This window comes from Podarcis gaigeae (assembly GCF_964106915.1).
Source record: "Podarcis gaigeae genome assembly, chromosome: 13".
Classification (NCBI taxonomy): Eukaryota; Metazoa; Chordata; class Lepidosauria; order Squamata; family Lacertidae; genus Podarcis; species Podarcis gaigeae.
In genome coordinates this window covers 9,663,918-9,690,913 of record NC_139689.1, presented here as the reverse complement: position 1 = coordinate 9,690,913, position 26,996 = coordinate 9,663,918, and the positions used below count along the sequence as shown (strand labels likewise).

The following is a 26,996-nucleotide window of genomic DNA, read 5'->3' as shown; positions in this document are numbered from 1 at the left end:
GCCATGAGAGACATCTCTCTAGTTCTTCAGCCCATGAGTAATAATTCAGGGAGGAGGAATCCATGACACAATTGACTTCTCTCCTAATCTAGGTGTTCTATAGATTGGAGTCATTAAATAGAACTGTCATAGATAGTGATTGTGAAATATATGAGGAACTCCCTGCCTTGTTGAGCTCAAGCAGGCTCCTGTACTCTTTTCTCCACCTGCTAAAAACAGGACCAGCAGCTTTTACAGCTTCTGAAATAAAAAGAACAATCGGTCAAAGGAGGAAATTTATTAAATTATTTAAAATGCGTAGCTACAATTTGAAATTTGATAACTGGGCAGCATAAATGCATTCTTTATGCCCTTATGCCCAAAATACTTATATTGATGCACTGGAAAAATAAATCTGTCACACACACACCCTTTAGTCAATGGATTGAAGATATGACAAAAGTTTCAACTTATGAATGTATTGCTTACAGATGTAGGCTTTCTATGGAGAAGTATGATGATGATGATTTATTTATACCCCACCCATCTGGCTGGGTTTCCCTGGCCACTCTGGGTGGCTAATGATAATAATAATATTTTAATGATATTTTCCCAGTAGTAATGTACGGAAGTGAGAGCTGGACCATAAAGAAGGCTGATCACCGAATGATCCATGCTTTTAAATTATGGTGCTGGAGGAGACTCTTGAGAGTCCCATGGACTGCAAGAACATCAAACCTCTCCATTCTGAAGGAAATCAGCCCTATGTGCTTACTGGAAGGACGGATCCTGAAGCTAAGGCTCCAATACTTTGGCCACCTCATGAGAAGAGAAGACTCCCTGGAAAAGACCCTGATGTTGGGAAAGATTGAGGGCACAAGGAAAAGGGGATGACAGAGGACAAGATGGTTGGACAGTGTTCTCAAAGCTACAAACATGAGTTTGACCAAGCTGCAGGAGGCAGTAGAAGACAGGAGTGCCTGGCGTGCTCTGGTCCATGGGGTAAAGAAGAGTCGGACACGACTAAATGACTAAACAACAACAATGATATTTGGAATCTGTTTCTAAAAAATATAGTAGGTTATAAATAACCATATATGTATTTGGATAATAGTAACACTTATATACCTACAGTATATACGAGACAAGCTTATATGGAATTGTAGTTGCCTGCATATTTAGTGATATATATTCTCTCTCTCCATCCGGTTCTGCTGTCCTGTCAGACAATCATAGTGAGACGAGACAAGAACTACCAGGGTGTTGTAGAAAAAGAGGAAACTGATTCTAAACACATTTTTGTGGTTCAGATGTTGCTGAGGAAATGCACTCAAAAGTGTGGGATAATAATCAGTTAATGGTGAGATGTATAACTTGATGTATAAGCTTCCTCTCATATGTCATACCCTCTCAGAGTTGCCATGTGCTATTAATACCTTCCCCCTCATAAGCTGATTTATTCATGCAAATTCCTGAGCACTCCCACTTCCTACTTATATTCTTAAAACATTTCACCTCACACAGACTTCCTGGCACAACACAAAAAGTCCCCTCAGAGGCAATCCCATATTGCCACTATGTCATCCTTCTGGCAAACGATCATAGTGTTGATTCTCTCCTCCCCATGTGTGTGGAGTTTTATATTTTGATTCCTGCTAAGTTTAGCTTCAGGTTCAATTTGATAATTGGCCTTACCAATTTCTGCTTTTTCTCCCCTCAACCAGGTGTGCTCTCACAGGTGGTTCTGACCCAGTTGTTGGATCCTGTTTTGAAAAAACCTGGAGAATCCCAGAGGCTGAGCTGTGCCACCACTGGTTTTGATATTAACAGCTACTATATGGCCTGGATCAGACAGAAACCTGGCAAAGGATTGGAATGGCTTGTTAGCTATTATGATAGTCGTTCTGGGTACAGTGTTTATTCCCCTGTAATCCAAGGGCGATTTACAGCCTCTAAGGGTGGCTCCAATTTCTATCTGCAAATGAACAGCCTGAAAGCAGAAGACACAGCCATTTATTACTGTGCAAGAGACACAGTGAGAGAAATCCCAGTAGACCTCAGACAAAAACCCTTCACTGCATTAACTTTAGCACAGATTTCCTGGAGGGGGCAGAAGAGAACCAGAAACTCACTGAGTGGAGCAGAGGTAGACAGTCTGCACAAAACTAGCAGTAATCCATCTAATATTTGTTGACCCAACCCCAGTTAGTTACTTGAAGATCATCCTGTTGAAACTCACAAGGCCAGGCCATGATACCCCCTTTCTCCATTCCTATCTCTCTAGCACAGCTGCCCATATTCCCTCAATATATTCACTATATTTCTGTTCTTTCAAGGATTCCCAGAAAGGCAGAAGTTCTTTAGGAATAGCTCCTGCCTTGGTCATGTTGTGGTGCTGGAATGGGAAATAATGTATCCTGTAAAAATCCAGGAGGCTCAGAGGAAGATATATTCTTCCCTACATGAAATAGTATATGGCTGTTAATCCTGGACCTGCTACTGTTCAAACAACAATAAGGGCACCAAGTTGATAAAGGGTAATTGAGGTCTATTGTAACATTATACCCCGAGTCTGGATATCAAAACTATACTTGACGATGGTGGGATAAATCTAGTCACATACAACCAACATGCTTAAGTCTAATTAATGCATGATGGGTTAAGATTATAGGGTGAGCTATCATGCCAGACTTAGCTAGATCACACACCGTCATTTTGGAAGGAAGGGTATCTAAATTCTTTGTTGTCTTTCATAGAATCATAAAGCTAGAAAGGATCCCAAGGACCATCTAGTCCAACCCCCTGCAACACAGGAATATGAAGCAGTCCCATATGGGGATTGAACCTGCAATCTCCTGCCACAATGTGAATCCTACCTGGAAGGAGGTCTGTGCTGGTTGCTCCAAGCCCAGACTGTGTGGCTTAAGAGAGTCTTCTTTGTGTTTCTATAAAAATAATTTAGTAACACTTGCCTTTTGGAACTAAACTAAGTTTTGTTGCCTTTGTTTTCTTGTTGCTGTATGAAAAAGCACATGAACTTGACCTTTGAAGAGTTTGTAAGTAAGCCATTTTTAACTAACCAAATGTGTGGTCTCTTTCTTTGCTAATTTAAGTGGGAAACTTTGGCACAAAAAGCAACAGGTGGCATGAAGCTCCCTGTAGGAATTGAACACCAAGAAGGAATAGTGTTTGACAGTGATACTGAAAAATGTTTAAGCTGTCCCCTGATCTAGGATAGTGGGAGGATGGCATGACCTCAAGTTTAGTCACCACTAAGAGCCCTCCTCAGAAAAGCAGAGAGATACTGCGTGGAACACAAGCTTGACATTGGTGCTGTTTCTACATTCTTTGTAAGAGAATTGTATGAAATCCAACCCAGAATCAGCTGTGAAGGCCAAAGCCTTTGCCAATGTAATGTAGGAATCATTTTCTAGCCCATGGTCTGCCAGTAGGTTCTTAACACATGTAAAGGCAGCCTGGCAAACAAACCATGGAGGCCAGCACAGGCAAAAACTCCCAAGCATGAAGTTTTATGTTAAGGGTAAGTCAGACCTGCATTCTCCAATTCCTGGAGTGGCATATTACCAATCTGTGAGGCACAGCCCTGAAGAGCAGACCAAGAGCAGGACCATCAGTTAGGAGAACTTTCAGGAGCAGATAGTAAAAAGTTTGAGCTATGCTGCTAGAAATCAGATGCCTAGAAATGTAATGGTGTCAGACTCCTACTGCCTGCCTTCTTGTGTATTGGGCTCAGCAAGTCCCTATATTATTTCACTTTGACACCTGGCACAGAAAGGAAGACCAAATGGGAGCCACTATTTTGTTGTTGTTGTTGTTTAGTCGTTTAGTCGTGTCCGACTCTTTGTGACCCCATGGACCAGAGCAAGCCAGGCACTCCTGTCTTCCACTGCCTCCAGCAGTTTGGTCAGACTCATGTTTGTAGCTTCGAGAACGCTGTCCAACCATCTCGTCCTCTGTCGTCCCCTTCTCCTTGTGCCCTCAATCTTTCCCAACATCAGGGTCTTTTCCAGGGAGTCTTCTCTTCTCATGAGGTGGCCAAAGTATTGGAGCCTCAGCTTCACGATCGGTCCTTCCAGTGAGCACTCAGGGCTGATTTCCTTGAGAATGGATAGGTTTGCAGTCTTCTTGCAGTCCATGGGACTCTCAAGAGTCTCCTCCAGCACCATAATTCAAAAGCATCAATTCTTCGGTAATCAGCCTTCTATTTTAATTCATTCTAATGAATGAATTAAATTCTATTTTAATTCATTCTAAATCCGCATAAGGTGACCACATAAGGTAATGAAGCAGAGCAACATTACACACTCGACATTGATTATTATTGTGATTCTCAGTAATATAAAAGTATCCTCAATTATTTCCAGAATGCATGTTGTAATAATAGGCTGTGATCTGTACACTTTTATTGATTCATAGCTGACTTTATTATTTGAATCCACGTAGCTTTAAAGCCTCCAAGAACTTTACTAAACAATAAGTAGACACATGCACAACCGCTTTACAATCATAGGACTCAGCTACATTAGTGAAGAAACAGCAATTTGAATGCACTATATACATGCAATACCAGATGGTGCCAGAGAGCAGGAAATTTTAAAACGCAATTTCCATAGAGATTTTTTTCTTTAGTTTTAGTCTAATGATCCAATTTATTTACGGTGTTTCTTTTCTTGTGTTTAGATCCACCCATAGGCTCACATGTCACATCTTTAACATCATTAAGCAACTTAACTTAGATAGTATATTATTATTATTATTATTATTATTATTATTATTATTAATCATTTATGTATACCCCAACCACCTGGAATATTATTATTAATAATACAAAAGCAATAAAATATCAAATATTAAAAATTCCCTAAACAAGGCTGCCTTCAGATGCCTGGGTTTTTTGTTTTGTTTTGACAAGAAGATCCATGAGATTATTTGCCCCTGAGCTGTAGCTGGCTCAGTTCATATTCAAATCTGTCACTGAGTTCAAAAAGCAAGGAGCCATTTTCTCATCTTGACATTTGTAATCTTTTTCCAGAGGTAAAATTTCTTTCGGGGTGGATTTTTTATATTTGCCAAAATGTATTTTGCTATACCTTCTGGATGAGACATAGGTATAACTGGTGGCTGCCCCTCACCTACTCAGCAAACCAAAATTAATACTTTAGGAATCCTTGTACCTTATCAACACAGTCATAGAGTAGAAGAAAACAACAAGGCAGAATCTTCAAAACTTTCTCCGAATTAGCTGTTCTCTGTTGTTCAGCTGGGGCTTGAGCACAATGATGTAGCATTTAGGGGTGAAGATGCAGCCCAGTAACCCAGCACTGGAGGACAAGATGGAGAGGATCTCCACAGCCACCATGTATTTCCCTCTTGTGCTCAGGTAAAAAGGTAAAGGTACCCCTGCCCGTACGGGCCAGTCTTGCCAGACTCTGGGGTTGTGCGCCCATCTCACTTAAAAGGCCAGGGGCCAGCGCTGTCCGGAGACACTTCCGGGTCACGTGGCCAGCGTGACATCGCTGCTCTGGCGAGCCAGAGCCGCACACGGAAACGCCGTTTACCTTCCCGCTGGTAAGCGGTCCCTATTTATCTACTTGCACCCGGAGGTGCTTTCGAACTGCTAGGTTGGCAGGCGCTGGGACCGAGCAGCAGGAGCGCACCCCGCCGCAGGGATTCGAACCGCCGACCTTTCGATCGGCAAGTCCTAGGCGCTGAGGCTTTAACCCACAGCGCCACCTGCTCAGGTAGGTTGGAACAAAAGTCAACCATACACTGCAAAAGACCAACATGCTGAAGGTAATGTACTTGGCTTCATTAAAACTATCGGGTAACTTGCGGGCTAGGAATGCCACAGTGAAGCTGGAAATGGCCAACAAGCCCATGAAACCCAAGACACAGTAAAACATGGCGACTGACCCTTCATTACATTGCACAAGGATTTCTCCAGTTACTGAGTGCATGTCTAAATCAGGGAAAGGAGTTGCCAACCACAAGGTGCAAATACTTGCTTGAATGAGGGAACAGGAAAGAACAACAGACTGTCCTGTTTTTTCCCCATCCACTTCCTCATGCTGGATCCTGGCTTTGTGGCCATGAAAGCTATCACTACAGTGATGGTTTTGGCCAATACACAAGAAACAGCCACTGAGAAGATGATGCCAAACACTGTTTGTCGGAGAAGGCAGGTCACTTTTCCTGGTTTGCCAAGGAAAAACAATGATGAGACGAAGCAGAACAGGAGGGAGATGAGGAGGGTATAGGTGAGGCCTCGGTTGTTGGCTTTGACAATGTGGGTATCCCTTTGCTTAATGAAAATTGCTAGCACCAAGACTGCAACAATGGAAAGAAAAACAGCAGCAAAGGCTAAAGTGATTCCTAAAGGTTCTTCATAAGAAAGAAAGGTTAAAACTTTTTGCATACATTCATCTTTGTCCTTACTTGGAAATTTCTCTTCTGGGCATGTGAAACAGTCAGTCATATCTTTAAAAAAGTTAATTTTTTTATTCAGTATTAATTATCTGTTACATATGGACTGTTCTCCACTCTACCTCTCATACATCAGTTTGAAGGTTCCAGCCATATCTAAAAATTAGAAATTTCTCATTTCAGTATCTATTACCTATGTGGGGCAAAATAATGATAATGATAATGATAATCATCATAATAATTGTAATAATTCCAATGCTACTCTCTGGACTCAATCCTGAAGATAGGAATGGCACCACTGTAATAAAGTGCCCGTAATTCTCACTCCCCAGAGAGCTGATCCAGGAGGATACCATAATTGATGGTATCAAAAGCAGATGAAAGATCAAGAAACAGGAGCAAGGTCACATTCCCCTTTCCTGCTCTCAGCAGAAGTGATCCATCAGGGCAAACAAGGCTGACTCAGTTCCATTGCCAAGCCTGAACCCAGAATAGAATGGCTATAGATAAGCTACTACATTCCCTAAAAGGGGGGTATCTGAAATATTATCATTTTAGGGTCCTCCAACAATACAACTGGACAGAAGAGGAGGGGTGCAGTAAGCAAATGAGCACACCTCTGGATGAGCCTCTCAAGTTGAACATGGATTGATTCATGTTCTATTATGTAACATGGAACCAAAGTTTGGTTACCCGTGGAAGCAACTGGGAGATACATTCCCTTCTGCCTTCTGCATATACTGATGTTGATTTAGCTAATCAAATTTCCACTTGTGAATAGAAATCTTATATAACTTTTTCAATTTGCTTTGTGTGGTGGAAACATTGGGGTACTACATAACTTACCCATCTTATTGGAAATCTTCCCTTCTGGACATGGAGTACAATCATAGCAGCAAAATTTCTCCCCTTCCTTCCTTTTCTTCTGGTTACCAGGATAGCAGTAGTCGTTACACAAAGAAATGGGCATCATCTATCCATAATCATGAAAGGCGTTACAAAGGGAAATTCAGTTAGATAGACAGAGATATACATCTGTTGTTTATCTTGGCTGATACCTTAGATATTTTAAGCACCTAGCTGTACTTAACTGGGCAGGCAAGAAAACACCTCTGGGAATACCAGTAGTTGAGCCAGCAGAGAACTCACAAAGACTGAGCCACAAAGTTATTTGAATATACGGTGGTACCTCGGGATGCGAACGGGATCCATTCCGGAGCCCTGTTTGTATCCTGAAAGGAACGTAAGACGCGACAACGCGTCTGTGTGTGTGCGGGTCGCGTTTTGCCGCTTCCGCGCATGTGTGTGACATCACATTGAGTTTCTGTACATGCGTGAGCGGCAAAACCTGGAAGTAACACACTCCGTTACTTCCAGGTTGCCGCGGAGCACAATGGGAATATACTACTATCGGGACGCGGGTGGCGCTGTGGGTAAAACCTCAGTGCCTAGGTCTTGCCGATCGCATGGTCAGCGGTTCAAATCCCCACGGTGGGGTCAGCTCCCATCGTTCAATCCCAGCTCCTGCCCACCTAGCAGTTTGAAAGCACCCCCAAGTGCAAGTAGATAAATAGGTACCGCTTTATAGCGGGAAGGTAATGGCGTTTCCGTGTGCTGCGCTGGTGCTGGCTCGCCAGAGCAGCTTTGCCACGCTGGCCACGTGACCTGGAAGTGTCTTCGGACAGCACTGGCTCCCGGCCTCTTAAGCGAGATGAGCACGCAACCCCAGAATCGGACACGACTGGCACGTATGGGCAGGGGTACCTTTACCTTTATACTACTATCAATCACTGCTATAATAAAATTTAAGCTTTCCCCACCTATGGAAACTAATCACCGGGGAAAAACAAATCAAAGTGGAGGGGGAGGAAAAATGAAAAAAGTGAAAATGAACCAAGAAATCCCTTCTCCAGGTAATGTTTGTGCTGGTGCAAAGTTATCTCTGTGACCAGAGCTTTTTCAAAAATTTCAGACATAGTTGTCACATCAATCTTTGTCCAAAAGGATAAAGTGTTCTATCAGCATTATTATTCTCATGACGTGATTGGCCAGAATACTGCCTGGAAAAGCAGCAAGGCAATCCTAGGCTATAAGGACATTGAATGCAGCACCTTCCAGCTCATCTGTACCACAATTCATACCTGGTTGAAACCACTGTGCCAAACAATTAGATCTTCATGAATGATGAGTTCTTCTCCTTCAGGAGCCTCTGGGTCAATCCAACCAATTTTCGCTCTCTGGAAAGAGTTGTTTGGAAATATGACCATATTTATGATGTCAAAGCCACCTCCCATTTCCCATTTGTCATTAAAGGAAATGGTTTCCCCAGCTGAGTTGTTAAATGAAATCTTGTGAAGAACGTGATAGAGCTAAGATAGAAGGAATACAAAAAAGAATGTGGCATGTAAACAAATTGGAGAGTTCATCTTATGTCAGGTAGTGCCTTCAAAAGTTGTTGGACTACAATTCTCATGAAGCATTCAGCTCGACTAAATGTCAGGGATTATGGGAATTCATTCTGCATTGCATATTCAGACTCCAGTGACTTAAACAACCACCACCAACACCACCACCTATAAAATACATTCAGCCAATACAATATCCAACTCCATATCCTCAGTGATTAATGCAGGAGAAAGCTAAATATAGCCGCACATTGTACTTATTTGGCTACTGAAATAAAAATACTTCTTTGTAGGGACATTACCTGCCAAGGCTGAACATCTTCAAGTTCAATACTGAAACCTTTCCCATTGGCTCTCTGTTTGGATCGGGAAGAGCCCATAACATACAAAGCATATGCAACAGCATAAACACCATTATAGATACTATAGCTGTGTCCTGTCATGAGCAGTTCAAAGTGTGGCCCAGAAAGACTCTCCAGCCTCTCCTCCCCAGTACATATTCCATCAATATCCGTTGTGGCATTGGGATTAGGAGCCACACAGTCAAAGGCTTGCTCCCAAAAGTCCTTCAGAAAACCATCTATCTGGGGCCCATAAGGTTTTATGATCTGAATAAATTCCGTAAACCCTGCAATCTCTTTGGCGTGGATTGTAAAGGAAATTGCACCTTGGAACATCTGAAGACCCCAGCCCTTTTGAATGCCAGTCAATATGAAATCTATCTGGGTTGTCGTAATCCACACCTTTCTGAGTGATGTATTCTCCTTCATTCCAGTGTCTCGTATAAATATAATAGTTCTCAGCCATGATATAGTCAATGATTCTCCATATATAATAAAGGTAGTCACTTTATTATTTGTGTAATGTACATAAACCTTTGTGGCTATATTACCAAGTTCCTCCAAGCTATCCCAGTGGGCTATTTGTGGTATTCTTTCTGTGAATGCTGAACAGATCGCATACTGGGAAAATAATGGCTCCAGCATCTGTAAGAAATGTTCGCCACTGCTATTATCAACTGGAAGAACCCCAACCCATGTCCATTTGAAATATTGGAGTAACCGGATAATCCCCATATACTGCTGAGTTTCATTTGGGACGAGGCAAAAAAAGGATGGCCCTTGAATGATATTATTCTCTTGTGGGGCAAATGAGCCATATGTGAGCTGAAAGAAAATGGACAGATATTGCAAGGAAAAGTAAGGAGTGACTATGTTTCTGATTATACAACTAATATATCTTGAAACAGTCTGGAAACCTAGAGTTACAGATAACACTTGAAGTCGAATTTCCCAAGGATATAGAATGTATTGTTATTATAATAAATTAATTATTTGATTTATTGGTTGCTTTGTTACGAAGGTAACTAAAAATGTGTTCCATTATATAAACAAACATGTTCATTAAAACCACCATAAAAGAAAAACAAAGCTAAAAGGCAACATTGGTGGGGGAGTTTTAAAAAGAAGAAAGCAGGATTAAAACATCCCACCCAATAATGGAAGCCACAGATAATTAAGAGCCAAAGGCTTTGCATAAATAAATGTTAAATAACAATTGAAGACTAAATACAATACAATGGGTAAATTTAGAAGGATTTTTCTTTTTCTTTTGGTCAATCCCTGCTTTTGTCAACTCCCTCCTTTTGAACTACAAAATAAAGCTTAGCATAAGAAAGATGAGCCTAAATCACTCTCACACAAATTTAAATATACAGAGAGAATTCCTACCTGCGGAACCTTATAGGAACCTATAATATCTGCCATGAGATTAGAGGTATCAGAGCCAAGTCCGCCAATGATAGCCATGAGGTTTTTCTGTCTGTGACACTGGTAGTTGGGGACAAATCTATGTGATTTGAAGAGCACCTCCAAAGTGGTACGATAAGTCATAATTGCATCATAGTAGCTATCATAGATGTGGAATCCAAGTGTGACATTAGGTAGGATCTTAGGATTCTCGTTGATTTCGTTCACAGCAAATGCCAAGGCAAGGATGTGCTGGTAGAATTTTGTCACCATTCTGCATATAGAGGTAGAATTCAGTCATCCCTTTCTATATTAAGGATGATTACTGCTGTCATGTCATATTGAATTTTGTGTTAGAGTGACATGGATTCTAACAAAAACATTTTGGTTCCACCAGGAAGGCAGCTGCAAAAAACTGGGGGGTGGGGGAGGAATCCATTGTTCAACTTTCAGTAATTTTCTCTTTGAATAAATACATTTGGTTATATTTTGTATTAGAGCAACTTATATTGTAATAAAAATATTATTCAGCTCATGTGAATGAGCTTGGGTTTCTTTCAGTGCCAAGCAAAAACTTTTAGAAATGGGTTGGGGGTTTTAAATGTACCGTATATCTTTCTCCTGTTGGTTTCAATGTATCTATATGGGAGCGTGGGCTGTCTGTGTGCTTGTAAATTTTGTTGGGTTGCCCTGTATAAAATAAAGTGACATATACCAATTCAATGAAGAAGAAGAAGAAGAAGAAGAAGAAGAAGAAGAAGAAGAAGAAGAAGAAGAAGAAGAGGAAGAAGAAAGTGATTTATAGTGATTTATGATGCACCACAATGATACTACTTTTGGTCTCTATTTCAATATCCAGAATACATTATGAGTTATGAAGGAGCAAGATCTGAAGTTGACAATTTCATGAACAAAATCAAGTAAAATGCCAAGGTGCTGAAAAGTTGAAAAATGACAAGAACCTCATGCATATGAGATAGCACAAATCAAGTAATCTAACATACCTCCCTTTGTAAAATGATGCAGTGGAAGAACTACAATAAAATAGAGGAAAATGCAGAATCTGACCATGAATGAGAATTTTTTAGGTAAGGCAAACTAAACGCACTATTGGAGCTCTCTTATGAATGCAGCAATACAAGTGCAACTTTAAGTTAAGGAGTAAGTTGTTTTTCCTGCAGACAAGGTGTGCATCTGCCTACATGGAAATTTGGTCAAATTAAAGAAAATTGCAATCTCTTAACCCAAACCTCATGTCACATTACACAATGGAAAGAGGTATCACTGCAAAAAAAAGAATAAAAGAATAACACAATGGAAAAGAATTTGGATGTGATTGGGGCTGGCAACACCTACCCTTTTTTTTGGGGGGGGGGCATTCTGTCACTTAGAGAGATTTGTATGTGTGTGACCAGCTTCAGAACATGCAGAACAAAAGAAGCAATTCCTTACTCTGGAACATCAAACAGGTTCTGAGAAGGATGCTCCTTGAAGACAAATTCATGAGGATGGTAAACTATCTGAGAAACAATTGCCCCAATGACAAGAGCTCCTGGCTGCAACCACTCATGTGGAACAGTGTGGGGGTCATATACAGGACACTCCAGAGTGTCTACTTTGGACACTATAGCAGTCAGCAAAGGTAGGAGCATCAGAATGCAAAGCATCCTGTCAGCAAAGCTTCTCTCTAGATTGAGACTCTGCTCTGTTCATCAGCAGACACTGCCAGATTTAACAGACTACATTGGTTGGTAGCTAATTCTCACAGTACCTCTCTTAAGAGAAATAGATTGGTCATGCCCTTGAGATACAAATACATGCCTTGACTACTAGTAGATATTTTCAAAAGCCTTTGGGACTTGGGGCAGGTGAACAAAGAATAAGGGTTTCCATGATCCCAGTGGCCCATAATTGGTACTTTAGCATTTGGCTCCTGAGTGACATTCCTCCTCACTAACCCCATAGTCAATATGTTAGTTCATTTTCCAGATTTGCTAATAAGTCTCTACTGTTCCTTGTGGCACAAAGAGCAGCAGGTGGTATGGAGATCCCCATAGGAATGGAACACCAGGAAGGAACAGTGTTCGACAGTGATACTCAAAAATGTTTAAGCTGTTATTCTTCAAGTGTAGGATAGTGGAGCTGGCTCCAGAGAGGCCTGAGAAAGCCCTTTTTGGTGCTGAGCTAGGCTCCCAGAGAAGCTATACTTCTGGGAATCTCCTTATGCCTTTCTCATAGTTACTCAGCAGTTAAGGCAGAAAGGAATAAGAGCCTTTAAAATGCTTATGCATCCCGATGCTTGCACAGAATGGGGCACAGAGCCTTTCTCTGTTGCCGTGCTTGTCTGCTCTACAGCAGTTGAGGCAGGAAGCTCAGCCCAGGGACTTCCTGTGCTGTCCACCTGAAAAGTGCTGGAGCTGCCCTCCACACAATCCAGCCAAAAAAAAGCCCTGGTTCCTTCTATATTTTTGTCGAATTGTCTCTGACAGTGTGTGCAATTTTGTGTTTCAGTTTTGGGGTATCATGTACAGGGCTCCCCCTCCCAGCTGCAATGCACCAGATCACAGTTCCATGAGAAGACCATCTCCAGAGAACCTTCAGGAGCAGATTGCAAAAAGTTTGAGCTATGCTGCTAAGAAAGTTTAGTCTCTAGGAAATGTGCCCATTCAAATTCCTGAGAACAGGAAGCTAAACTTTATGTCTCTCAGAGAACCCTTGTTAACCAGGAACCCAGACATTCTTCTTGAAATCAGATGCCTAGAAATGTAATGGTGTCAGACTCCTGCTGCCTGCCTGTGTATTGGGCTCAGCAAGTCCCTATGCTATTCCCTTTTGACAACTGGCAAAGAAAGGAAGACCAAATGGGAGCCACTACAGTGGTACCTCGGGTTACAGACGCTTCAGGTTACAGACCTCCAGAACGAATTAAATTCTTAATCCCAGGTACCACTGTATTTTAATTCATTCTAAATCCCCATAAGGTAATCTCACAGCAGAGCAACACTACACATTCAACATTGATTATTATTGTGATTCTCAGAGATATAAAAGAATCCTCACTTATTCCCAGAATGCATGTTGTAATAATAGACAGCGATCTGTACACTTTTATTGATTCATAGCTGACTTTATTATTTAAATCCACGTAGCTTTAAAGCCTCCACAATCTTTACTATACACTTAGTGCAACTGTTATACATAGGACTCAGCTACATTAGTAAAGAAACAGCAATTTGAATGCACTATAAACATGCAACACCAGATAGCACCAGAGAGCAGGAAATTATAAAACACTATTTTCCATAGAGAATTTTTTCTATGGTTATAATTATCTAAATTGTGACTTATTTACAGTGGTCCCCCCCCCCCCCCAGTATTTAGATCCACCCATAGACTCATGTCACATTTTTACCATTGTTAAGCAACTGCAATTACTACTACCACTACTACTATTTTAGTTATTCCATTCATGCACCACCCATTATCCAAAGATCCCATTCATTGTGCAAAAGTCAGCTGCTGACAATACATAATGTACCTTTTCTGCAATCTTTCTTTCTTTCTTTCTTTCTTTCTTTCTTTCTTTCTTTCTTTCTTTTTCTTTTTTCTTTCTTTTTTTTGAGGCAGGGCCCTCGTCTACTCATCAAAACAAAATCAATACTTTAGGAATCTCTGTACCTTGCCAACACAGTCATAGAGTAGCAGAAAACAACAAGGTAGATTCTTTAAAACTTTCTCTTAATTAGTTGTTCTCTGTTGTTCATCTGGGGCTTGAACACAATGATGTAGCATTTAGGAATGAAGAGGTTATAACTTTAGGCACACATTCATCTTTGTCCTTACTTGGAATTTGCTCTTCTGGGCATGTGAAACATTCAGTCATATCTGAATTTATCATTCAGTATTACAGTGGTACCTCAGGTTAAGTACTTAATTCGTTCCGGAGTTCCGCTCTTAACCTGAAACTGTTCTTAACCTGAAGCACCACTTTAGCTAATGGGACCTCCTGCTGCCGCCGCACCACCGGAGAACAATTTCTGTTCTCATCCTGAAGCAAAGTTCTTAACCCGAGGTACTATTTCTGGGTTAGCGGAGTCTGTAACCTGAAGTGTGTGTAATCTGAAGTGTATGTAACCCGAGGTACCACTGTAATTATTTGTTCCGCATGGACTATTCTCCACTCTACCTCTCATACATCAGTTTTAACTCATATAACTGATATAACTTTTGCTTGATGGTTCCAAGTGTGGTGGTACTATTTTGAAAAATATTTTTCAATTATGTTAATCTGGAGTACAGTGGTACCTTGGTTGTCAAACTTAATCCATTCCAGGAGTCCGTTCGATTCCCAGAACCACTGGAAAACCAAGGTGTGGCTTCCCATTGGCTGTAGTAGCTTCCTGCACTCAATTGGTAACTGCGGAAGCTGCATCAGATTTTTGGCTTCCACAAAACGTTTGCAAACCTGAACCCTCACTTCTGGGTTTGCGGCTTTCGGGAGCCGATTTGTTCGGGAGCCAAGCCGTTCGACAACCAAGGTACCACTTGGTATGTGTTAATTTTAAATATTTACTGAAGCAAAAGCCAATGGTATTATTCAGGTGAAGTTTTCACATTCATCAATTCTGTTATGCTATAACATCGTGTAACAGATCATGGACTCTTCAAAGTCCTAAGTGATTATGTGGACTCTCTTTTTTTGTAAGCAATGCTGCATATGAAAGCTTGAAGTAACAGGATCCTCATTTGAGCCGTGACATTTTCTCTAACCAAGTCCTTCCTGGAGACCTGTGGCCACTTTTTCAACTCCCACACCTATCCAAAAGAATGTAGAGATCTCTCTCTACCACTGAGAAAATGTTATGTATCCAGAAATTAGTGTGTAGGGACAGGGCCATCTTAAGCATATCCAGCACTATGGTGCAAAGATCTCTCTGGTGCCACCCCCCCCCCATTTCCCAGAGTTGCCAACCTTTTTTAGGGATGATGGTGCTGCCACTTTGCGGGGCTGGAGGAGATGGACAGCGGCTGGAGGGCAGTTCCTCTGGTGAGGAAGAGGCGGAGGCTGGACACTGAGGCTCCCAGCTCAGCTGACCACTTCGTGCCATGGTGGCCACAGCAGGTGAAGGCTCTGGCACAGCGCTGCTTCAGCACAGCATGGCGGAAGCGGGCGAGGGCGGCAAAGAGTCCTCTACCTCTTCCCTGTTGCCCTCCAGAACTTGGTGCCCTGGCACTGTGTGCCACTAGCCTCTGTGGGTAAGACGCCCCTGTGCAGGGAGGAGACTCACTCTCCAATAATGACCCTTACTACCATTTATGTCCGGTAGTGATTTCCACAGTTGTTGGATGACAGTTACCAAGCATTCAACATGGCTAATAGAGATTATGGGAATTCGCCCTGCATTGAATATTCAGACTCCAGTTAGAGGACCCAGGAAAGACTATCTGGGAAGCAGGAAATGGAAAGGCAACCAACAGGAAGCCTTTCCCCCACCCAAGGCTGAAGAGCCTGCTCTCTTTTATGGCTGTTTGTGTGTGGCTTTTTAGCGGTGCTGGGCTTGATGGGAGCCTTGATGGGAGCCAGGAAGCTGAAATTGGGTCACTGCACAGAAGCAGAAAGATGCCCCATCAGAGCAAACTGCTGTACCTCATGACCAGCTGGGAGCTGGTCAATTCAAGACCATGCGACCAGACCACTGGCTGGAGTATTGAATCACCCTCAGCATCTGTGGAGGAATCCAAGCAACCTTGATGTCACCTTCATCCTGGGAAAAACCGGCAGGTTATGGAAGAGTGCCCATCACCACTGGGATTGCTGAAGAACTTGAGGGAGGGTGAGAAGTCTGTGTTGTGAGAAACACCCAGGTTTTCCAAAGGAGCCTCCGCCAGAATGCTTCCCACCCATCTGATCTCTTCCAGCATCCAGATTTTATCTTCAAATATCTAAAGGGTTGTCAGTGACACATGGATGGAGCAAGCTTGTTTTCTTCTGCTCCAGAGGTTAAGATGTCAACCAATAGATACAAGTTAAAAGAAATGACTTACTGGCTAAACATCAGTAGGAGTTATTCAATAGTAGAATGGACTGCCTCGGAAGGTGGTGGACTCTCCTTCCTTTGAGGTTTTTAATTATTGGATCTGGTGTAATTTATGCCATCTTAATTTGCACTGGTCTGATTTATGCCAGTTTCTTGTGTACAGAATTGCTCCCTTCCACTTAGTATTTGTGAGGTGAAGTTAAAGCACAGGGAGGGCAGTCCTATGCACAAGAAGGTGGGATGAAGTTATTCTAAGCTGAGATGAAGTATGCCTGATCTTTCTTTAAGCATTATGACAGGTAAAAGGTAAAGGGACCTCTGACCATTAGGTCCAGTCACGGACGACCAGTGGCGTAGTGTGGGTTGTCAGCACCCGGGGCAAGGCAAGTAATTTGCGCCCCTAACCCATGGATTTGCGCCCCCTAACCCTAACCCCCAGATGTTGCGCCCGGTGCGGCTGGCTCCCCTTGCACCCCCCACGCTACGCCACTGTGGACGACTCTGGAGTTGCGGTGCTCATTTCGCTTTACCTGCCGAGGGAGCCAGTATATAGCTTCCGGGTCATGTGGCCAGCATGACTAAGCCACTTCTGGCGAACCAGAGCAGCGCAAGGAAATGCCGTTCACCTTTCCGCCAGAGTGGTACCTATTTATCTACTTGCACTTTGATGTGCTTTCGAACTGCTAGGTTGGCAGGAGCAGGGACTGAGCAATGGAAGCTCACCCCGTCATGGGGACTCGAACCACGACCTCCCGATCAGCAAGCCCTAGGCTCTGTGGTTTAGACCACAGTGCCACCCGCGTTCAAAGTATGACAGGTAGTTTGGTGTAATTCTCCAAAAGAGGGAATTCTGGGGGTATGGTGAGGGCAGGACCAGGGTGGGGAGACCTTCACTGTGGCCTAAGCCAGTTTTCCAAAGGCTAGTTTCCCCTCTGCCAAGCCGATGCAGAGCATCAAAAAGCTTTGGGTTTTGTGAAACTTTAAGCTGCCTTAATTTACACTGGCTTGCTTTATGCCAGCTTCTTGTGTGTAGGAGTGGTTCCTATGAGTGCAATTCTATCACAATTGACCTGGGAGTATTCCTCATTGGATGCAATACTTCTGAATAGACATGGTTAGAGTCAAGTGAAGTGAATTGGTAGGTCCAGGAATTGTGTACTCATGGGGGTGGTAGATGGTTGAAGGAGTGCCCTGGGTGGGAAACAGGGAAATGTCAGTCTCCCAGGATGAGAGGTTGGGAGGAGAAAGGCAGAATTCCAGGTGAAAGCTGGAAGGGGCAGCTGCCTTCTGTGGGATGTGGGGACTGATAACTGCCTTTAGGAGAAAACGCCGTACTCTGTATTTTGCTGTAGTTTTAAATATCATTATCTTGTGGAAAATTTTAATAAAATATTATAATAAAAAATAAGGCGTGCAAAGAACTAAGATTTGCTATTGTGGGGAGTCACTTCAATGGCATGTGATGAAGAATAATTATCTCTCGGGAAACATTGAAATCACTATAATTTGTTCATCTGCCAAAAGCTCGAACAGTTTTTCCAAAAGTCAATAAAAAATTTCTAACCAAGCAAGTTTAGAAGTGGTAATAAATAACTCCCTGTGCCATAGACCGCTGGGAGAAAGGGCAAGAGGCAGGTAGGGTCTGCCTCAACTTGAAATTATTAAATTATAATGTTGACAATGTCTGCTATAGCTCAAAGCATTTGTTTCCCAGGGATACTGAAGGCTGAGTGAGGTACCAACCAATGTGGTTTGCTTAAGTCAAGCAGTTACTGAAAATGAGCAGAGGAGAGTCTGTGTTAAGGGCAAGGCTTTGCTGACTGGATGGTTCTGTTTATGTTCCTGCTTCTGCTGCCTCACACAGTGTACAAAGTGGCTAGTATGGTGTGCCCCACAAATGAACCCGTCCCTGTTCCCCATGAGTGGCACCAGCCAGGAGGCCTCATCATTGGTGGAATTGCTTCTCAGATCATTTACCATTCTCTGGAAATTGACTTCAAAGAACCGCCTTCTCAGAAACTGTTTCAAGATCCAGAGTAGGGAATTGCAATTTTCTCCCAACCCTCTACACGTTTTGTCATTGGCAAGATCACAAAGAAATGTTTAAGTAGGACACACCCACACACCACACACAATTACAACAAATTTTCTCATGCTGATAAGTTTTTAGGGAAAGCAAAATAATTTTAATGAAGACTTGAAGGAATCTGCACAAGCAACTACAAAAATATATCTGTGAATAGTTTTGTTTTTGTTTGTTTCTTATTTTTTATAAATAATTTTTTTTAAAAAGCCCAGTGATGAATGTGGTCAGGTATATTTTGAGGGTGTCAAATTCATTTTAAATACCTGATAATAGAAAAAAAAATTAAGCCCAGTCCCATTTTATTGATCAGCACACAATGTTCTTGAGGCTGGAGGTGATTCCTCTTCTCGTAAGACACTTCATTTAGGTTGTCATTTCTATTTTCTTTAGTTTTTTATTTCTACTTTTCAAATATATACATGTCATTAGTTTTACAATCAATTTAACATTTCAAGATTTGACTTCCACCCCCCTTTCTGCAGTTCCTTAAATTTATTTCTTAAATATCTTTTGCATATCCAGGTTCATTTAACTTGCTCATTTAATTATCTACCGTAAATATATACGTGTATAAAACTGCAGGTTATTACAATAATCCTGCTAATGTTTATATCTGTTTACAATTTATCTGTAAATATTCAATAAACCATTTCCATTCTTTTATTTTTTAAAAGATTGGTATCTTGATTTCTTATTCTTCAGGTAAGTTTCACCATTTCTGCATATTCCATAAGTTTTTGTATCCATTCTTCCTTTGCTGGGACTTCTGCTTCTTTCCACTTTGGGGCAAGTAACATTCTTGCTGCTGCAGTAGCTTACATAAATAATTTTCTATACAATTTAGAAAGTTCTGACCCTAAAATTCCCAAAAGAAATTGGGCAATTAGGTTGTAATTCCTGTGAAACTCAAATCCACATCTGGGTTTCCACATTTTTCTTTATTTATTCTGACAGTTGGCAGAACAAAGTCCTATGCAGAGCAGAAATAAAAGGATATGCTTATTATAATTGAAGTAAGAAACACAGAGAAATTTCTGGTATGATGATATAACAACTTCAGGCATTGTAATAAACACCTTCTCTTTGCAGAATGATAACAAAATTTTACCAGCACATCCTTTCTTTGGCATTTACTGTGGATGAGATCAACAAGAACCCCACACTCTTGCCCAATGTCACACTTGGCTTCCACATCTATGACAGCTACTATGATGCAATGGCAACTTATCGTACCACCTTAGACCTCCTCTTCAAGTCACATAAATTTGTTCCCAATTACATATGTGACACAAGGAAAAATGTCATAGCTGTCATTGGTGGTCTTGGCTCTGATATTTCTTCCTTAATGGCAGACATTTTAGGTTTCTATAAGATTCCACAGGTAGGAATTCTCTCTGTCTCTGTCTGTCTGTCTGTCTGTCTGTCTATGCATGTGTGTTCTAAAGCTCTGTTTGGGGACTGTATAACAAGATGAATTGAAGTGATTTATGGGCCATCACCCCTTTACTCAAAGCACAACAAACCAAGATTTTTCAGGGCTGTCATTCTGCACTGTATATTCTATATCTCTGCACTATATTCCTTATTTAATTCTAGGTTTCTCTAGATTTAAGCCCTAAAGATAGCCAAGAACAGGGATTTCCTGTTTAAGTTGCAAAAAAAGAGCTGGAAACATAGGCCCCATTATTTCTTGTAAATTAGCTGCCAGGTGTACAGTGCTAGCAGCAGCAGTAATGTTTTTGTTGCGAGTCTCTACAGCATACTGAGCAACACATTTAGGATGAGAACACACAACAACAACAAGGAAAAAAAACAAGAAGAAGCAACAGCAGATATGCACTTATTAAAGTGGGATGGAAGAAATATGAGAAGTATAAGTGATGCAAGTTCAAGAACAGAGAGAGGGAATGTAGAGAATGACAAAGTTGCAATTAGACTTGAAAGCAAAATAATGCCATTTGAGGCAAGTTATCAGAAGTGTCTTGGGCTTTCTGAAGGACTCGTGAGGCATCTTCTCTAAAACAGAGTTGAATTTTGACTCTGAACATCCCCAAGCTTCCATGATATGCTGCCCACCACTTAAAGGAAATAATCTGTAACAGTTCAAGATGCAGTATTTTGTAAAAATCTGCTCTGCTTCAATAAAAACCTTCCAGAGCACTTCAGAACTCTGCAGGCCTGTAAAAGCTAGACCACAAATATCCAACCAGTGTTACAAAATATACAAGCCAGAAAACATATCAACCAGCTTACCTCTTAACTTGTTTAAGGTAAGGAGGAGACAGCCCCCTGCTTCAACTGCTCCATAAGAGTTTATAAAGCAAATCCCATTTCCTCCAATAGCACCTAGATCTATTTTTGTTTAATGTGGCATGCTAATCCAATGTGCAGGGTCTCCTGTATATGGAATTTCCATGCCATTTGGCTAAAAATAGGGGGAGAGAATTATAACCTTTTTTTTCAATTCTACATTATAGTGGCTTGGAACAGATCAAAATAGAGAGAGCAACGGAAAACTCAGAAACATTGTTAATATTTATTTATTTGTTTGTTTGTTTTAAGCACAGTTACAGATATTAGGAGATTTTGGAGCACACACACACACACAGTTGTAGTAAATTACACTCTTCTGAGCCCGGCTTCGGCTGGGGAGGGCGGGATATAAATAAAATTTTTATTTTTATTATTATTATTATTATTATTATTATTATTATTATTATTTTGTCATGCTGTGAGAAATTGCATGGTTCAGAAAGAGGGAATAATAGGAATGACAATTAATAAATCCCAGAAATTGGATCATATCCTGATAACCAGGAAAAGAAAAATTCCAGCAGAAGCACTGTTCCCTTTAACTTCCAGCAGAACCACAAATTGCTTTAATAAATCTTTGTTGCATGAGCAAAAAAATGTACAGAAAACCATTCATTCTTCCTAACTTTTCTCCAGAAACAACTACAGGTGTGCACATGTAAATTAGTTCTAATTTTATTGCTGCTTTTATATTTGGTTTTAACTTTTTTTTGCTGTTGCTGTTGCTCTTTTTTAGCCTGTAAATCACTTCGAAACACTTCACTGTAAAAACTGATGAATAAATGTCATTGACGACGATGATGATATTTGATAATAATTTTCTTTTAGCTTACGTATGGCTCATTTCCCCACAAGGATATGCTTATCAGTCAGTTTCCCTCCCTTTATTGCATGGTTCCAAATGAAAGACTTCAATATATGGGGATTGTCCAGTTGCTTCAGTATTTTGGATGGACATGGGTAGGACTTATTCCTGTGGATAACAACAGTGGGGAACTTTTCTTACAGACCCTGGAGCCTTTGCTTTCCCAGCACGAAATCTGTTCAGCCTTCACACAAAGAATCCCACAAATTTCTCATTTTGATAACTTGGATAAACTAACTGATATACTTGCAAATCTTCATCTACGTTTCGCAGATAATAATGTGACTGCACTTCTTGTTTATGGAGAATCATTAACGATTTCATGGCTCAAAACTATTATTCTTTTTCATGTATTTAGAAAAACAGAAAATGCATCATTTAACAAGGTGTGGATTACGACAACCCAGATTGATTTCATATTAACAGGCTTTCAAAGGGGGTGGGGACTCCAGCAGTTTCATGGTGCCATTTCCTTTGCAATTCACTCAAAAGAGCTTTTGGGATTCCAAGAATTTCTTCAGCACATAAGACCCTATGGGATGCAGAAAGATGCTTTTCTCAATGACTTTTGGGAGCAAGCATTTAACTGTGAACTTCAAGATCCCAGTGAGGCAATGGAGGTTGATCGGGCATGTACTGGGGAGGAAAAGATGGAGAATCTTCCTGCACCCTATTATGAAGTGCCCATGACTGGCCAAAGCTATAGTATCTACAATGGGGTTTATGCTGTGGCTCATGCATTGCATGCAATGGTCTCTTCTCAATCCTGCCAAAGAGGGTTCATTTCAAGGGTTAACCAACTGGTTCTTCAAGATCTGCAGCCTTGGCAGGTAATGTCTCCACATTTGATTTTTTTTTATCAGTGAGCAGATCAGTATGAATTGAGAAAAATCCACTCCATTTCTACTCCATTAAAAATTGATGAGATGGGATTGTATATATTATGCATGGAACTGATTTTCAGGCTTACATTTCCCCCCAATAACTGTAGCCTGAAAATACAATGCATTATATATCCCCCTATTACCTAACTCTTGGTCATTCAGAGTGGGGCTGGTGACAAAGGTAGGCAACAATCTGGAGGACAACAAATTTGCTATGCCTGCCTTAAACCATAATAGTCGGTAAAAAATGAATTCTCTCATTTGTTTCAACCCCCCCCCCCATTTGTTTCCCTCCTTTCAAGTGCCTTCATTTCTTTCTCTCTTTCAATTAGCTCCATCCTTTTCTTCAAGGCAATTCCTTTAACAATTCAGCTGGAGAAACTGTGTCCTTTAATGATAAGCGGGAAACAGAGGGTGGATTTGACATCATGAATATTATAACATTTCCAAATGAGTCCTACCAGAAAGTGAAAGTTGGTAGGATGGATCCCAATGCACCTGAAGGAAGAGAATTAATCATTAATGAATATATAATTGTGTGGTACGAAGATTTAAACAAGGTATGGATTCTGCTATTGCCAGATTAAGGACAAACTATTTCAATTGGCACAGCAGCATTCTAAAGTGAGGATTGCCACATTACTTGTTTAGCAGGGATTTTTGTGTATTCTAGGTATTGTAGCTGGTGCCCATCTGCACCATTGTCACCCCTGATGCTAAGATTTCTCTAGCCCTTGTGCCACCCAGGAGACAGTGCAAAAGGTCTTAAAACATTGGCAGTCCATATCGCTTCTCCACAGAAAACTGACATGAATCTATCCATGTATCCATCAATGTACTGTACTTTTCCAATTGTAATTCCTTTCATGTCTATGGATAGACTCTCCCCCTTTCCGTGTGCAATGACCACTGCCAGCCTGGTAGTCAGAAGAAAAGGAAGGAAGCAGAAAAGTTTTGCTGCTACGATTGCATTCCTTGTGCAGAAGGGAAGATTTCAAACAAGAAGGGTAATACACTTTCTTTTTTCAACAGTGCAAATATTTATTCCTTTGATTTGAATATTATCATCATAAGTTATTAAGGGTAGACTTTTGAGGCAATAGGTAAAATGAATGAATGAGACTCATTCATCCATTGCTATAAGAATCAATGAATAGGAGAGTGAATGGATATCAAATATTGTATACAAATCCATTATTTCATTTCTACTTTCCAATAAACGCAAACACATGCAGCAGACCATTGCCTTGCTATCCCACTTAAAGTAATAGAAACACTTATATGAGGCACACATTATAATATTGCCTCCAAAGTAGACATCCAATACTGTATGCCTAATATGTGTCCAGTCTAATGCCCAGTTTCAGGATTGCAGGAAGACTTCAAGTGTTACTGTAGTAGCTAATTTAATAAGACAAAAGTTAAAAACAGGATATTTGCATCTGGATCTCTATTTGAAATGAATGGGAAAGTTAGCCATATGAGGGATAAACTTCTGATGGTCAATTCCCTTCATAGTTACAGATAACCTGTACATTCCATGTGAAAGCATGAATGTTATAAGCAAATCATTTAATACATAATCATGCTATATTGCATCCCTGCTTGCAGTGGCATAAAAATATTCCTTCATGACTATAGAGCATGAGAAGGTGAAATCTACTGAAAAAAAATACCGCAGAACTAAAACAGGTGATAAAAATATAGATCGTGATGATAGTAATCTTAACTGAATGGGTTTTTTTAAAGAAATAATTATTTCATATATAATTGCAAAAATATGTATGTCCACCCTCTTGCATTCCCCCAGCGTGGTGTACAGCAACATTAAAACATTTAAAAACAATACAAAACAATTATTAAAGGTAAAGGTAAAGGTAAAGGTAACCCTGACCATTAGGTCCAGTCGTGGACGACTCTGGGGTTGCGGCACTCATCTCTCTCTGTAGGTGGGAGGGCCAGCAGTTGTCCACAGACAGTTTCCAGGTCATGTGGCCAGCATGACTAAGGCACTTCTGGCGAACCACAGCAGCACACAAAAATGCCATTTACCTTCCCGCCGGAGCGGTACCTATTTATCTACTTGCAGGTGATTGCCTATTCATGGACATTCTAAACAACTGCATAGGCCCATTGGAATAAAGGGAATTCTAAGCTGTCTTGCTTAATGGGACCTCACTGAATGCCCAACATCTGGTTAAGGCCAGTCAAGCTTCTATAACATACTGGGGAAATGAAGAGTGGAAATATTACATATGCATATTACATTATTCCTGCATTGTAGGGGGGTTGGGCAAGATTTGACTCAGGGTCCCTTCCAACTCTACAATTTTGTGATCCAATGAAACAATATAATCTCAATATGGGAGGTGGAGAAGAGAACAGTGTGTAGTTTAACATGTGACTTGGCACTAAAAGGTGGTTTCTTTCTATTCTTCAGATGTGGCTGACTGCTTCCAGTGTCCAGAAGATGAATTTCCAAACAAGGACAGAACTGAATGCATCACTAAAGTTATAAGTTTTCTGTCTTTTGATGAACCCTTAGGGATCACCTTGACCTCAGTTGCTCTCTTTTTTTGCCTGATCACAGCCATAGTGCTAGGAATTTTTATTAGGCACAAAGACACACCCATTGTCAAGGCCAATAACAGGGACCTCACTTATGCGCTCCTGGTCTCCCTCCTGCTCTGCTTCAACTCTTCTTTACTGTTCCTCGGACAACCAGGGAAGGTCTCCTGCCTCCTCCGACAACCCACTTTTGGCACCATCTTCTCAGTGGCTGTTTCATGTGTGCTGGCAAAAACCATCACCGTAGTTCTAGCTTTCATGGCCACCAAACCTGGGTCCAGCATGAGGAAATGGGTGGGGAAAGGACTGTCCAATTCTATTGTCCTTTGTTTTGCTCTTATTCAAGCATGTATTTGTATTGTGTGGTTAGCAACCTCTCCCCCATTCCCTGATTTCGACCTTCACTCAGCAACTGAAGAAATCATTCTGCAATGTAATGAAGGGTCAGTTGCCATGTTTTACTGTGTCCTTGGTTACATGGGCCTCTTGGCCATTGCCAGCTTCACTGTGGCATTCCTAGCCCGCAAGTTACCGGATAGTTTTAATGAAGCAAAGTTCATTACATTCAGCATGTTGGCCTTCTGCAGTGTGTGGGTGTCCTTTGTTCCAACTTATATGAGCACAAAAGGAAAAAACATGGTGGCTGTGGAGATCTTCTCTATCTTGGCCTCTAGCGCTGGGTTATTGGGTTGCATCTTCTCCCCTAAATGTTACATTATTGTGCTGAAGCCTGAATTGAACAACAGGGAGCAAATAGTAAGGAGAAAGATGTAAAGAATCTGTCTGGCTTTTCTATTGATACATTGCTGCCTCTGTAGTAAAAACGTTTCATCAGCGAATGGGCTACTGTAACATAAATTACATAGGAGACAAGTCCTAGGGACTGAGGTCCCTTCAGTACCCCCATTAAATATTTGAGGGGGGCAGGGCCCCCCAAAGGAAATGGGCATCGCCATTCTAATGTTGTGTGCATGTCAGTTCTTGTGATCAATTATGTGGGACGGTGCTAATCTCTCCCCGAATATTTTATTCAAGTTGGTACCCCCTTGTTAATTAGATCTTCAGCATTGTATCTGTTTCACAGTTTAAATATTTATCTATATCACATCCTTCCAGTGCCTATGAAGCTCTCAGCTTGGCTAAGAAGAATTAAAATGAAGGATAAAGTACAATAAAATAAAATAAAACTACCTGAATTTTATTATTATTATTATTTGTGAAATTCGTATACTGCCCTTCATTCATAGATCGCAGAGTGATTCACAAAGCGTGTTCTCCTTCAGGGAGAGCACGTGTTGCGGTGGGGTCTACTGAGCCACCCCCTTTGTTGCTGGGTAAGTTCTCCAAGATGGCCAGGGGGCATTGATTGGATTGCCGAGTTGCTGGGGCAAAAGTTATGTTGCAATTTTGGTGGGAGGGGTAAAAGGTTTAAATACTCTGCACGCAGCCTTGTACTTTCTCTTTTGCTGCGTGCAACAGATCACCCGCCCACCCGCCCTAGAATAAGGGGTTTGTTGCGTTGACCTTGCTATGCCTGTCATGGGGTCGTCTGCCTTTGAGCAGGGGCCTGGTAGGAATTTTTCCACCTGGCAAATTGGCTGGCTGGGTGGTTTTTGCCTACTGCATAGCAAATCGTCACAACTTGTAAGGTTGTGGTTAGGCATTG

General features: G+C 41.2%; 1 protein-coding gene and 1 gene segment (V, D, J or C); both read left to right on the top strand.

Moving 5' to 3' along the window:
* LOC310828875 (Ig mu chain C region secreted form-like) overlaps positions 1–26,996 on the top strand; it is a 1,309,992-nt gene that overhangs the window by 22,548 nt on the left and 1,260,448 nt on the right.
* Positions 18,496–26,104, top strand: LOC310830729 (vomeronasal type-2 receptor 26-like; the record flags this gene model as incomplete). The annotated part of the gene is made up of 5 exons (XM_083710557.1): positions 18,496–18,650; positions 19,790–20,081; positions 23,095–23,322; positions 23,643–23,769; positions 25,203–26,104. 5 exons carry the CDS (start codon positions 18,496–18,498, stop codon positions 26,102–26,104), a joined length of 1,704 nt encoding a protein of 567 aa, XP_083566683.1.